The sequence below is a fragment of the Cervus canadensis genome, chromosome 30, assembly GCF_019320065.1.
Source record: "Cervus canadensis isolate Bull #8, Minnesota chromosome 30, ASM1932006v1, whole genome shotgun sequence".
NCBI classification, from domain to species: Eukaryota; Metazoa; Chordata; class Mammalia; order Artiodactyla; family Cervidae; genus Cervus; species Cervus canadensis.
Genome location: NC_057415.1, coordinates 18,331,636 through 18,346,481, shown reverse-complemented (window position 1 = coordinate 18,346,481; position 14,846 = coordinate 18,331,636). Strand labels below are relative to the sequence as shown.

Genomic DNA, 14,846 nt, shown 5'->3' with positions numbered 1-14,846 from the left:
AGATGCTACTCCTTGGAAGGAAAGTTATGACCAACCTAGACAGCATATTGAAAAGCAGAGACATTTGTCAACAAAGGTCTGTCTAGTCAAGGCTATGGTTTTTCCAGTGGTCATGTATGGATGTGAGAGTTGGACTATAAAGAAAGCTGAGCACTGAAGAATTGATGCTTTTGAACTGTGGTGTTGGAGAAGACTCTTGAGAGTTCCTTGGACTGTGAGGAGATCCAACCAGTCCATCCTAAAGGAGATCAGTCCTGGGTGTTCATTGAAAGGACTGATGAAGCTGAAACTCCAATACTTTGGCCACCTGATGCGGAGAGTTGACTCATTTGAAAAGACCCTGATGCTGGGAAAGATTGAGGGCAGGAGGAGAAGGGGACGACAGAGGATGAGATGGTTGGATGGCATCACCGACTCAACGGACATGGGTTTGGATGAACTCCTGGAGTTGGTGATGCACAGGGAGGCCTGGCGTGCTGCGGTTTATACAGTCGCAAAGAGTCAGACACGACTGAGCGACTGAACTGACCTGAACTGAGGGGGCGTGAGAAGAGGACACAGAGAACTGGAGCAGGATTCAGCAGTCTATCAAAACCACAGTGACTAGGGCCCGGCCAGCAGAAAGGTCCGGTCTTGTGGCCACAACTGGCTCCTACCAGGAGCTCTAGTCCAGGTGCAGCAGGCAGAGGGTAGGACCTGGTGACTGAAGTCTGTCACCAGGAGGGAGTGGAGGCGGCCTGTGGGCAATACATTTGCTGTGAGAGTGGGGCTGGGTGGGGGGCGGGGGGACTGTGACATGGCCACAGAACAAACTTCAAATAGGGAGGCGGGGACTGAGCAGACAGGCCCTGGTTGCACCAGGCCAAATGCCTGAGAATGGAGTCAAACTCCAGGTGCTACTGCATCCCACCTCCCAGAGCCCAGAGAAAGAGAGAAAGAGGAACTGGACGCACATCTTCCCCCACCTCACTCCTAGTTTGCCCTGGGTCTGCATGCAACACCGGCCAGCTCTGCAGCCTCAGAGAGGCTTAGAGCAGCTTTCCCTCTCTGGGTGGAGTCTTCCCTGGATTCATTCTTAATCATAGTGAGTGGGCGGTTGCAGGATACCAGGACACTGGTGATCGGAATCACTTCTCTTGTTCTCCACCCTAGGTGAGGAAGCACCGTGTAGATCCCGCCCACACTGTGGCCAGCTGCCTGCCAGAGGGGCTTCCTTGGGAGTCAGGATGCATGTGGGGACTAAGGGCACATGATAGTCCCTCTCAAGGCAGAAGTCAGGATTGGCCCATGCACAAGTAACTTACTGAACTGGTTTCTATTCCTGAATAACAAATTATTGCAAATGCAGTGCATAATGCAATGTACACATGTTATCTCAGGGTGTCTGTGGGTCGGGACTCCAGGCAGGGCTTAGCTGGGTCTTCTGCCTGGGGCCTCACAGAGTAGCAATCAGGGATGTGGTCTCATCTGGAGGCCCAGCTGGGGGTGGATCCACTGTGAAGCTCTTCTCACTCAGGCTGTGAGCAGAATCTATTCCCTTGCTCTTAGTTCCTTGAGGCCACTGTGGGGCCCTGGTCGCACATCCCCTGTGTGCCCCCTCACAATGTGGCAGCTGACTTCAAGGCCTGTAGAAGAACTGCTCAGACCCCAGGGAGGTCTAAAAGGGGTCATCTACTTAAGTCAAGTCCAGAATAATCTTCCTTTTGATCATTTCAACACCAACCAGTTAGGGACCTTAATCACATTAGCAAAATCCCTTTTGCCATATGGCATTAGTTGTTCAATTGTGCCAAACTCTTTATGACCCAGGGACTGTAACCTGCCAGGCTCCTCTGTCTATGGGAATTCTCCAGGCGAGAATACTGGAGTGGGTAGCCGTTCCTTTCTCCAGGGGATTTTCCCAACCCAGGGATCAACCCAGGTCTCCTGCATTGCAGGCAGATTCTTTACCATCTGAGCCACTAGGGAAGCCCCTTTTTCCACATAAGGTAACACAGTCAGGGCAGTGACAGTCTATCACACATTCAAGGGGAAGGCTTACATAGGGTGTGTACACACACCAAGGGGCAGTCTTAGAATTTGGTCTGCCTATGTCCCTTACTCAAAACTTCAAGAGAAAGTTTGCTCTAATCTGCAACAGAAATATAACACGGCTAGGCAGTAGATTTCTAAATTTCTAGATTTTTAACATGAGTATGAAGATAGGATATGTTTTCCTTTGTGATTTCAAATTGTGGCTTATCATTTGGAAAAGGGGCATATATAATGCCATAAAATTTAACAACAACAGTCTCTTCAACCCCATACGGTTCTATGAAAACAGAAGGAAATAAATAATTGGCAGGACTGCTGGACAAAGCTGGGGGGGACAGGGGTTGTGCGTTGCACAACCAGGAGGTGCCATTTCCAGCTTGGTCGATGACACTCCTAGTGGTTATGTAGCCTGTAAGTGGGGCCACAGCAGAGGTCCTCAGACCCGCCTCAGGGTCTCCAGGCTGTCTTTGGGCACTAGGAGCATCTACAATTGTTAACTCCCTGACTGAGGACAAGCTGCTGTGGGCAACATCAAATGCAAAACCATTTGGGAACAAGCTTGTTTCTGGAACAAGCCCTTCAGCCTCAAAATGACTTCCCAGACATCACAGAAAGGCTCAAAAGCCCGCTCGGAGCTCAGCACGTGGGTGGGCTTTCCAGCCCTGCTACACCCAGATACCTACTCAGCCGTCCCCTCCGCAGCCTTCTCTATTGTCTCCTCAGGTTCCCAAAGCAGCCTGTCCTTCTCAAAGCCACCACCTTTGGTTACCTTCTGTCCTCTCTACCCATATGCCCTCCTAGACAGCTGGGGTCGGCCTGGGTTGGACCATGGAAGGAGCCCAGTACGCTGACTACCCTGCCGGCTGAATGGGGATGCCCTGCCTTCTGTGAGTGCTCTGGTAAGAGTGGGGCCTGCCTTGCAGGCCCTCCTGGCTGGTGGGTGGTAAAGCGTGTGTACACTGATGACCACTCCAGCGGATGCCCCCCTGCATGGGGAACAGCAGCAGCAGCCTAGGGGGAGGCAAGAGACGATGAGTCCAGATTCCGGCCCAGTGAGTGCAGCATGTCTGTGGGCACCTGCCTGGAAGTGACCTTTGGCAGATGGAGCTACTGGTATAAACCTCAGTAGAAATCAGGGCTTGGAGAGAAAACAGAGGTTAAGTCAGAAAGTGGAGGACCCCCCCCCGCCTCCCCAACCAAAGAGGTCACTGCAGTGCTATGGACAGAGTGCTGGTTCAAATACCAGCTCACCACTTGGACAAATGAAGTTGCTCTGCTACCTCTACTGACTTACCTGTACATCAAGGGTAAAAATGCCCTCTTCCCAGAGTGAGATGAAAGGAGATAATGTAAGGGGGAGGGTGACAAAGCCCCCACAGAAGACATGCTCTTCAGATGGTTTTGAGGGCTACTTCATGTCGGGGAGTACACAGTGGAACCCGTGACTGAATGCAGAGACATCCCAAGCATGGAGCACAGAGGGCTGTTACGTTTCTGAAGGCCAGTTGTGGCTGGCACTAAAGTATCCAGACATTTAAAAACATCCTGCACATGCTGCCAGCCACCGATTGGAACACTAACAACCTCCAGAAGCAGGAGCTTACTGCGTCTGCGTCTGGAAGCTCCGCACCCCTCAAGGGGTTTAGATCATGTCACCTGCTCTAGGAAGCCATCCCCCTCCCCCGCACCTTGTTGTCACTTGTAAGCACATTTGTCCATCTCTCTCCATAAACTGCACTCCCTGAGGGTATCTCCTCACTCCTGCTCAGCACCCAGCAAGCGACTGGTACACAAGAGGAAGATAAAGTTCTGGGTTGCTTTTCCTTTTGAAAAATAAAGATGGATCCGAGTGAGTCTGGTTAGGATTCAATCTGACCAGCAGAGGGCGCAAAAGCCATTGAAGATGCAGAAGAAGAGGGTGAGGCCTCCGCTTGTGCAAGATTTCCTGGAAACACTTTTAGCAAGTAACACATTTATAATAGCTTTTCTTCTGTCATATTCTTTCCTTTTGCCTATTCCTTGCAGGATTTGTCACTTGGCAGCTGCAAAGGCCTGCAAAAGCTCAGGGCTTGGGAAACTCCCAGAAAGTCAAGGCTGCGGCCCCCTGTCCAATGCATGTTTCAACAGCTGGAGGGGATTTACTTGGAATTGAGAGGAGATGGGAAAGGATGGTCCTGGAGGGAGCACTCACACCCTTGCTGGCCTTTGACCTTCCAGGGCTGCCAGCCAGGTCCCTGAGCTCTCAGCAGCTGGGGTTCTCCAGAGGAATCAGCCTTTAGAGTCCGTTAGGGCTGCCACTGAAGGGAGTGAGTGTACTGTCACAAGGAGTATGCAAGAAGCTGGATAGGGTGAATAATTCCTACTCTAAAGACTATTGTGGGATTAAATGAGATGATGGTTGAAAAGCATCCAACCCAGTGCCCGGGTGTATTAGTATCAGGAAGACTTTAAATTGTTGAGAATTCAGACATGGGAGTAGGAAATGAACTTAATGATTTGTGTTTCTAAGGCTACAATACTGCAAAAATAATGAGTGCTTTCACAGAAAAAAAATTTTAAATGTTTTTTAAATAAGGTAACCCTTCAGATACAGAGGTGCACATATTTGGGCAATCAGAAGAATTTGCATCTAGACTCATAGACTAGGAATTAGCAACTGTGGCCCATTGCCTGTTTTTGCATGGCCTGTGAACTGAGAATGTTTTTCACATTTTTAAATAGTTGAAACAAATAGAGATAGGACAAATATTTGTGACATAATATTTTACGAAAATTAGATGAAATTCAAGTTTTGATGTGCATAAGGCGTGAGACTGGCACAGAGCCACATTCACTCCTTTATATGTTCCCTATGGCAGCATTCATGCTCAAAGGCAGAATGGAGGCGCTGCACCAGACCCATACAGCCCACAAACCTTAAAATATTTACTTATCTGGCCTTTTACAGAAAGTTTTTCAACCCTTGATCTAGACTGTTAAAATTGGTAAGAAAGAAGTATTTATCTAGCTCATCCCTTCTTGTTTTTTTATTTGGGGAAACAGGGAATGAGCTTGCATCGCAGGTTCTGTGTGTGCCCTGCACGGCATTTGGACATTTGCAAGCAGGGCCTCTGTGCCCATGCTTGGCACTGAGGAGCGTGTACAAAAGAGTGCTGGAAGCACAGGTGTATGTGCACTGGGCACCAAGCTCCTAGACCCTTTATCTCACTCAGACCAGCAGGAGAAGGACTGGACTGGAGCCCAGGAACCAGAGACTGGGTCTGGCCTGGTGTCTAAGGAACAAGGTGATTGTGGCTTCTCTTTCCTCTTTACTCCCCGCCCCCTCCCCTCCCAATACTGCAGAGGAGAAGGGATTTCTGTGTTAGGGAGGACAGTGCAGGTGTGAATTTCCTCTTGAAAGGGGCAATATGTTCCGGCCTCCCATCTGTTGGAAGACACTCTGGAGGAGATGTACCCGCCTCGCCTGGCTGGGTCACAAATTCAGTCTTTGGCCTCACTCAGCTTTGCCACCTCGGATGCCCAGCTAGCTGGGAGGAGACCCTATCCCAGGTCCACAGCCCACATAAGCCTCCCAGGGCTCTGCAGTGGGGTACCTGGAGGTCCCCTGGTGAGTACGAGGCCCCTCCCTTTATTACCAGGGAGACAGACTGGGATGTGGACTCCTTCTGACCAAAGGAATCAAGGAAAGGGAGAGAGCAGAGAAGCAGGGAAGGAGACGAAGGGAAGGAGCAAGAGCGCAAGAAAAGAGGGAGGAGAAGCCTGCAGAGGAAGCAGGCTAAAGAAGAAAAAGGGCAAACACATGAAGGGAGGGAAGAGAGAACGAACAGCTAAGAAGGAAGGGAGGGAAAAAAAGGAAGAAAAACAAAGCTTGAGCCATTTTCATGAACCTTGCCTGCGCATCTGTTTGGAGGGACCGGCCTCTGCCGTGGGACCTCTCCTTTTCTGTCCTGTCGCCGAGGCCGGTCCCGCGGCTTCAGGAGGACAGTGGCCCAGGCAAGCGAGCACCTCGTTCTCTCAAAGGCCAGAACGGCTGGGAGCCTGGACTGGGGTCCCTGACTGGCGCCCGGGCAGGCGTCGGACCCAGCCTCCTGCTCCTTGGCACCGTGTCCCTGGAGCACAGCGCCCTTGTTTCAGAGCACGTTCTCGAAGGACCTGCGCAAATTTGAGGGAGAAGCCGGCGGGAGACCCCGGGCCGCCTACACACGGCGTGGATATCTGCGCGCAGGAGGTGCCGCCCGAGTCTTGGGGCCCCAGAGAATGGAGGCACTCGCGGCCACTACTTCCCGGCCCTGCGTGTGGCCTCCAGTGCAGATACTGTTCAGGATTCCACTCGGAACCAAGGTAGTTGCTCAAACCTCCCCAGCTAGGCTGAAATGCCTAGGGGCGAGTGCAGAACGGCTTTGGGGTCTGTGCTGTGTCCAGCAGGAACGCTTTGGGTTTCTGGGGGCATCAAGAACGGGATCCTGGCTGGGTCAAGGCAATTACTGCCTACCTATGGATCTAGCCTTTAAAACACATTTCTAAAGAAAATCACACGTTAAAAAAAATAGTTACAAAACAAAAATAAAGTAACTATTTCCAGAGGAACAAATTTGTAAATTACTTGAAGAGGGAGAATTTGAAGGGGAGAGAGGGGGATGTGTCTCAAGGCGCTGTCCTCCCAACGCTCTTTGAGCCCTGAGCTCACAGGTGTTTGAAACGATTCAAAACGAAAAGTCCACACATGACTTGAAATGTTCATAAAGGAAGGCATCATTAGAGATCCGCTTCTCCAAAGAGAAAGTGATCGTGCGGTCATCAGGCGGTGTGACCTAGGAGCGTGGAGACGGAGTAATTTTGTAACATCGAGATTTTCTGTTCTGAAGCTAAGGCAGATGTCGCCAGTCTTGAATCCAGACATTATGAGCAAGAATGGGGCACGGGGCCTCAGGACGAACGATGCGTTCCTGGTATGCTCCTCCTGGCATGGTCCACGGAGCCGGAGCCGGTGCGGCCGCCGGAGAGCCTCAGCCACCAGCGTTAGCCTGCCCTGGGCCGGGGACAACCACAAGGGACCGCTTTCAAAAGAAGCGCGTAGAGGATGACTTTCGTTCTGGGCGCCGACGCGACCGCGGGCATCCTTGAGGAGACCCGGCACAAGGGCGAGGGACGCAGGGTTGCCAAGGGTGACAGAGACCGGGAAGTGCCTCGCGGCTCCGTTCCTGGGTCACTTGGGTGTGGGGGGAGGTGTGGCGCCCCTCCCAGCAGCTGCCTACGGGAGGTTGCGCCCAGGGGTGAGCAAATAGGTCCAGAAGAAACCGCTCTGGGTGGCTCCCATTCCCGACTCTGTTCTGCGGAGCAGGACGCAAACCCCCGACAACTGGGAAAGGAGACAACGAAAAAGGGCCGGGGTTCGGTGGGTGCTGGAGGGGGATCTGGGCCCAGAACACTCCGGATAATGCAGAAGCATCCAGACCAGGTCACAGACCTTGCCCCGGCCTGCGCACAGCCGGACTCAGCTTCCTCATCTGTACAATGGTTCGGGACCCCTTCGCCCCATCGGCTCCAGAAACCCACCCGGGAGGCGCCAGGGGAGGAGGAGCCCTTAGCTGGAGGAGGGGAAGGTCTGGAACCCGCGTGCCTTGGCTGACGGGGTTCGGTTAGAGAGGGAGGTAATCCTCTCTCGCGCTGTTGCCGTTTCAGTGCGCGGCTGTGGGGTCTGAGGAGCAGAGCAGCAGCGGGGAGGGGGCCCCACCCGGCGTCCGGGCGGCGCCGAGACCCCCCTGCTGCCCGGAGCCCCTCATCGCCCGGCCCGCGGTGAGGGCGGCTGGCCGCGGGCGCTGAGGTCACCTTTTCCACTGCGCCCGCCGAGAGCGGACGGTTTCCGGGATTTTCGAGGCGGCAGCGGCGGCGGGAGGCCCGGGCTGGAGGAGCTGGGCCCGGCGGTTGCAACCCCCGAGGTGGGGGCTACAAGGCTGGGACCGCGCGATAGGCCCTGAGGCCCCTTCGCCCAAGGGGGTTTTCCCTTCTCTGGGCCTCCGTTACCCACCGGGAGGAGGGACCCTTCTCTCTGGGAAGGAAGGAGGAAGGACCCCACTCTCTGGGAATCATTTGCCGGCCAATAATGCTGCAATTCCCAAGCAAAAGAGGCCCTGCTGCTTTTTGTGAGTATTTTTTCGCATAAAAGGGGGTTTATCTGCAGATCTTTGGGATCACAGCCGAGCACAGTCATGCCCAGAGATGGGAGATCAGAGGCCTACCCACCCAGGGAAGGGCCTTGAGGGGTGACAGGAAGCCCTTTGGACCAGCTAGGGTCTCCAATGTTCCCCCGAAGAGCCTTGGGCCTTATTCCTGACGCCTGCCATGACTCACACCTCCAGAAGCTAAGCCCAAGTAGCTGAGGGGAAGTGTTCCCCTTCAGCATCTGCGAAATAGGGTGGGGACTGGACTGCACTCGTCTTCTGACTCCCGAAAATCTAGAGGTGAAGCCTCAATCCTGAAAATAACCTCCTACCCCTAAAGCTGACCCAGGACTGGAGGCAAAATGAATTTGGTGAGAGTTGATCAATGTGATTCCCAAGTCCTCAGATCTGGGTCCTGAGCTCCACCGGTCTGGAGGACCTAAGACCCTCAGGGAGGCAAGTGCCTATAGCAGAGATGGTTCAAAGCCAGGTGGCTTCAGTTAAGGGCACAAATAAAAGGTAAAGGGATGGAGCGGGGGGGGGGGGGTGGCTGGGTTTAACCCTCACAGTAGGCTACCCATAGGCTGTGCCCTTGGGAAAGTAGGGAAAGAAGACGGAGGTGGCTGATGGGCCCTACTAGGTGGAAGGAGGTGAGAGGAAAATGGGCCCCATGCCATATGCACAAGGAGCAAATAGAAAACAAACCCTGCTCACTGTGGTCCCTGGGCCAGTACTTTCCTCTTGCTGGGCCTTAGTTTCACCATCTGAGAAAGTAGGTGGTTGTTGGACTGGGTGATACCCAAGCACCTATCTAGGGAGAAGTTCTCTTTGCCTGTGAGCCGGAAGGGGCTTCCAGCTGGACTGCCTAGAGCTCTGGGAGACACTGGCTTTTTTCTGTTTGCCTGGTGGCTGCTGGGCCAACCGAGGTGGCACAGACCCACTCCCTGTCTCCCTACCTCTCACTGGGAGAGAGGCCTGCCTTGTGTGGGATATCCTCACTGTTAGTGGGTCCCACACCATCCCCTTCTGAGCAGCCCTGTGACTCATAAGATCACCCACATATGGAGCAGCTGGAGGTCTTTTCAGTCCTGAGGAGGGCTGGGAGGTTCAGAAAGGTGCAGCCCTGGGTGAAGTCACTCAACAACTAGGGGGAGGGGCAGCTGGGCTCTTAGAGCCTCTGGTAAGACTTCTCTCTGTCCCTGTGGACAGAGTCTTGGGCATCTCCTCATCCGCAGGTGCCAGGGCTTTGCCACCAGCAACTAGAGCTTGAGAAGCTCCACCATCTTGAGGTGAGGCAGGGCCATGGGTGTAGTAAGTAGGTCCTGTTTCCCGGAGGTGACCACTGAGGTCCCAGGCAGAGCTCACAGGGGAAAGAGAAGAGGCCCAGGACCCCAGCTGAGGGACTCCCAAGGGACAGGAGGAGAAGGGGTAGGCACCCTCCCCAGTCTCCTGGGGACACCCACCCATCTCCACTGACACACCACCCTCCTTGTCTGGACAAACTATGTACTCCTCCCTAATTGATCCTGTGGACCCATGGGAACAGGACCCCCCCCCCCCCACAAAGTCCTCACAGCCTCCCTGAAATCAAATGTCAGCATCTTCTCTGGACAGGTCAGGAGACAGGTCCAGAATGGGGCAGTGAGTGACAATGCCAAAGAGACAGACTAAGTGGAGAGTTGAGCTTTGGGATTGACTCCCTAACTTGGACTAATATTCCCCTAATGATAAAGAGAGAGACCCACAAAGACTCTGGCCTTCCTCAATCATATTGGGGCCCTTAAGGCTCAGAGAGGAGGCAGGAGCCAGAGTTCATCTCCAGACTCCCAGGTTCCTCTGTGGCTTCTCATCCAGCTCCACCCAATACCCGTTTTTCTCTGTTGCTCCAAAACTGCGAAAAGGCAAATCTGCAGCCTTTCCTTTTCCTGGCATCCACCTCTTGCTCTAACTAGGGGAACCTAACCCATTCCACAGCGTCTAGGATTGTGTGGAGGGGTCCACATATCACTTGACAATATAAGCAAATTCTGGCTGGAGAAATCTGACTCTCAGGGCGGTTCCGGAGAACTGAGGCGGTGCCTGGTAAACTGAGGCACAGGTAAGATCACTGCCCTGCGAGTTGCAGTCGGCCCACTGCTGCACTCCAGCCCCGCGGGCGGCCCTGCGTCCTGGCATGGAAGCTGAGCACCGCCACCCACTTCCCAGCCGAGCTTTCTATTCCACCACCCCCGCCCATCTCTCCGGGGCTCCCTAACCCCTGCCCAGGCTGCCCGCCTTGCTAGCTGTCCCATCTTTCTTTACTGCCCCCTCTTTCGGTCCTGCTTGCCTCTGTGCTCTCTGGCACGTCACGGCCCGCTGACTCCCGCGCCTCTGCCGGTCGCTCTCTGCGCACGTCTCGGCGTCCCTGGCATCCTCACGTCACCGTCTCGCATCTTGTGTGGCCCTCGGTGTCTCGCTCTAGACCCTCTCTCACCTCTCTCTCTCTCTCTCTCTCGATCTCCCATCCCTGGGGTTCTTGTGTCCCGAGCTCTCCGGCTCGATCCTTCCTGGGCGTGCGCTCCGCTGGGTCTCCCTCCGTCTGGGTCGGTCTGCCCCTCTCGCGGCCCCCTCCCTCCTGCCACCCTCCCATCTCTGGCCCTCCCTCGGGCTCGGCCTGGGGGGTGAGGGGCGGTGTCGCGGGGCGGGGCGGGGCGGCCGGGCGGGGCGGGGCGGGGCGGTGACGCGGGGCCGACCGGGCTAGAGGCGCGGCAGAGCGGGGCGGGGGCGCAGTCTCGGGTCCGACCAGCCGAGCCCCGCGCGCCCCGCCCGCGCCCTGTGCCTCCGCCCGGCTGGCCGGCGGGGGAGGGGGCATGAGCCGGCGCCCGCGCGCCGCCGGGAGCTGCGGGCCGGCCTAGACCCCGCGCGGGCCCCGCGCCCCAGCCGCTGACGCCGCCGAGCTCCGGGAGCCGCGATGCAGCGGCCGGGGGAGCCGGGCGCAGCGCGCTTCGGGCCGCCCGAGGGCTGCGCCGACCACCGGCCGCACCGCTACCGCAGCTTCATGATCGAGGAAATCCTCACTGAGCCTCCGGGGCCCAAGGGCGCCGCTCCCGCCGCCGCCGCCGCCGCCGCGGGCGAGCTGCTCAAGTTCGGCGTGCAGGCGCTACTGGCGGCGCGGCCCTTCCACAGCCACCTGGGTACGTGCGGGTCCGGGGGCCGCGGGGCGCTGGCCGGGCTCGGCGGGAGGAAGCGAGCCGCGGCCTCTGCGGGACGCAGCTCCGGGCACGCAGGCCCCGGGCCGTTCCTTCGGCGCGTTCCAGGCAGGGAAGCAAAAGGGGCAGGCGCCGGGCCGCGCAGAAACCAGGCCTCGTGCCCGTGGGCCAGGCCAGCCGGGAGAGCATTCGCTCTCTTCTTCACTGCGACCCTGTGGTTTCCAGCCCCAAGGAGTCCAGCCCGGGGACCCGAGCCCGCATCCCCATCGCGGGCGCTGGACCAGACTGCGAATGTCAGACTTCGGGTCAAAGCGACCTCAGGCCGCGGGCGCCTGGGCCTTCGCCACAGGACTTGGGAGTGGCCGTTGCTGCCCAAGCCGGGAAAGCTGGACCTTGACGGAAGAGGCCCGTGTGTCTGAGTGCTGTGCTGGGGGCTGACGCTGGCCGGAGCCAGCCCAGAGCCTCCCGGAGCCCAGGGTCTCAGGCTGGCGAGGAACCCGCCTGTGCTGTAGCGTAGACCCCCTTGGGCCTTGCCTGAGGACAAGAGGCTTGTCTGTGAGCTGCTGCCGGACTGGCCCTTGCGCTCCGGATCGGCGGCACCTCGGCCGAGCCTGAACCAGCAACTCAGACTTTTTCTGCTCCTTTCAGTTCTCTTCTCTTCTTTCCTTGTCCGGGCCCTGCCTTGACCTGCCTGCCCTCTCCACTGCATCCCCTCTTCTGACCTTTCCCTGTCTCTCTCCAACCTTCCTCTCAGTGGGGTGGGTCTGCCCTTCCTCTCGCCGTCCCCCGAGGATCCCTTCTCCCCTCCTGCTGCCTCCTCACTTCACTCGCTCATCTTGCTGGGCCCTTCCTGACTCCAGCGGGCCTAACACCGCTGGTAGTGAGATGCTATCCGGGCAGGGAGCCGTCCTACCTTCTAGCAGGACCTCAGCCCAGGGAACTGACATCCTCTATACCCAGTGATCCTCCAGCCGGTGATCCGCCTGCCTGAGGGGCAGCGGGACCAGTTGGTTCGTTTTGAGTTCAATTTCTGCTGTCTTTTGCTTCCAGCTGCGCTGTTAATAATTCGTTTGAAGCGGGCAAAAAATAAAAAATCATTTAGGACTAATGAAAATTGAAATGTCTTCGCGGGGAAGAGTCTAAAGAGAGAAAACAGGAGGAACAAATTTCCCATTTCTTGGGGGTGCTTTGGAATTTCCGGGAAGCTCCCAACTTCACCCTCACTGACTGTCCCTCCGGGTGGCTGTTTTGCCCTGCATAGACCAGCAGACTGCTTACTCCATTCAAACTGCTCCTCACCGCCCCCCCCCCCCATGCAGCAAAGCCGATTTTGGTGGGGGCAAATGCTCTTCCTAACTGTGCCGTTTTTTCTTGGTTTCCCTTTTCTGTCACACACATACTCCACTGGTTTGGGAGCTTCGACCTTGTTCATTGGGAATCCTGAAATGTCAGGGCAGTGGGGCCTGGGGAACGCCAGGCAGAGCCCGGGTGGGGGAGGTCCCCCTCCCAGACTCTGGGACCCCGGCGTAGAGGAGGGTCGGCCTAGCACAGATTTCTCACTTCCCGGCCAGCACGAAGGTTTTGTGCCGGGGGCACTGGCTGAGGGCGAGCTGTCGGCAGGGGCGCACGGTGCGAGGATCACCAAGAGGAGGAGCACGGCTCGAGCTCACCCGGCTCCCCACTCTCTCCCCCGCAGCCGTGCTGAAGGCCGAGCAGGCGGCGGTGTTTAAGTTCCCGCTGGCGCCGCTCGGCTGCTCCGGACTGGGCTCGGCGCTGCTGGCCGCGGGGCCTGGGCTCCCCGGCGCGGCGGGCGCTCCGCACCTGCCGCTGGAGCTGCAGCTCCGCGGGAAGCTGGAGGCGCCAGGCGCTGGGGAGCCGGGCACAAAGGCCAAGAAAGGGCGTCGGAGCCGCACCGTGTTCACCGAGCTGCAGCTGATGGGCCTAGAGAAACGCTTTGAGAAGCAGAAGTACCTCTCCACTCCGGACAGGTAGCGCGGGGCCAGGCTGGGCCCAGAGGGTAGTGGGAGGGAGGCTGCATGCCCTGCTGAGGGTGCACCCCGCTCTTTCCAGAATAGATCTCGCCGAGTCCCTGGGTCTGAGCCAGTTGCAGGTTAAGACGTGGTACCAGAATCGAAGGATGAAGTGGAAGAAAATAGTAAGTGTTTTCAAGGTTTTCTGTGCTATTTGCCACCACGCCCCTGCAGCCGTCGAGAGTTACTCTACTCTCTACCGTGGAGACTTGCGCCCAATCCTCCAGATTCCCTCCGTCCTGGTGCCCAGAGGGACCCTCCTTGCCCTCTGTCCCTCTGGGTGCCCTAGCCCAGCTTCCTTCCGGTGCCCTGGTCCAGTTCCTTTCGTGCTTTCTGAGCTCTCGGTGTTCCTGGAAGACTTGAACCCCTCCGCCCGAAAAGCTCTGGTCGTCTCGCCCCAGCAGCGCTCGGACAAATGGCCACCATTTCCCCGGGTCTAGGCGCGGCCTCCAATGGCCTCGTTGGGCTCTCCAGGTCCTGTCTGCCTCTCCAGGGCGCCGGGATCCCCTGCCATGTCCCAGTTCACCCAGTGCCCCTGGTATCCCTCGCAGGTGCTACAGGGCGGCGGCCTGGAGTCTCCCACCAAGCCCAAGGGGAGGCCAAAGAAGAACTCCATCCCCACGAGCGAACAGCTGACGGAGCAGGAGCGCGCCAAGGAGGCGGAGAAGACGGCGGAGGCGCCAGGCGAGGCCAACGACCGGAGCCACGAGGACTGAGCGCGGCAGAAGGTGCGGGCCCAGGGAACCCCAGCGCAGTCGGCGGCTCCCAGAATCCGCCGAAAGCCGCGAGTCGGCCTGCTGCGTCCACGCCGTTTGCTTTCTAAACTTTTTATTATTACCTTGAATGCGGACAGTTAGGGGCCAAACAAGGACAGACCCTGAAGCCAAACCGAGGCCCCAGTGCGCTCGCGGGCCCCAGGCTGGAAACTCACATCAGACGCGGCAGAAGGTCGCCTCCGCTCGGAGCTCCGCGGCGCCAGGCGCTCCACGCGCGTTCACGCCCCGCTCCTCTCCTGCACCCCCCACTCGCCTCTGGCCGGCCTCCGGGCCCAGACGCCTCCAGGCACACACGCGCTTCCACGCGTCGGGGACCCCGCGGCCCGGCGCAGGCCACCATGGCCGGAGATGGCGCCCAGACAAACCGACGTCGCTGGGGCCCCTACCCCTCTCTTACGAAGACGGTGATTTTTTTTTTCCCAATAAAATATTTTATGACACAGCGGGACTTGATGAGGGAGTTTCTGAATCCGCGAGGTTGGAGGGGGACACGGCGAGGTAAGAGGGACACACGCAGTGGCTTCTGAAACATCCTTGCCCCGGGGTTCCATGGACGCGAGCCTTAACCAGCTCCACCCGGCCGGGGCCGGCACGCCGGCGGCTCGGTTGCCGCAGGATCCTAGGAATCGCTTCCACTTTGGGCATGAGAGGCCAGTC

The 14,846-nt window shown here is 57.3% G+C and overlaps 1 protein-coding gene across 2 annotated transcripts; it reads left to right on the top strand.

Annotated features, from left to right (window-relative positions):
* The first annotated feature begins 10,928 nt into the window (after window positions 1–10,928).
* BARX1 (BARX homeobox 1) lies at window positions 10,929–14,629 on the top strand. Of its 2 annotated transcripts, none has more exons than XM_043453820.1 (4): window positions 10,929–11,368; window positions 13,080–13,371; window positions 13,454–13,560; window positions 13,596–13,905. In XM_043453820.1, coding segments are annotated over exons 1-4 (624 nt in total). In that variant the 5' UTR covers window positions 10,929–11,145; the 3' UTR covers window positions 13,598–13,905. The 2 variants fall into 2 exon arrangements, with proteins under 2 accessions (XP_043309755.1, XP_043309754.1); XM_043453819.1 differs by lacking the exon at window positions 13,596–13,905 and adding an exon at window positions 13,965–14,629 and having other exon boundaries at window positions 10,935–11,368; window positions 13,454–13,538.
* Window positions 14,630–14,846: the final 217 nt, after the last annotated feature.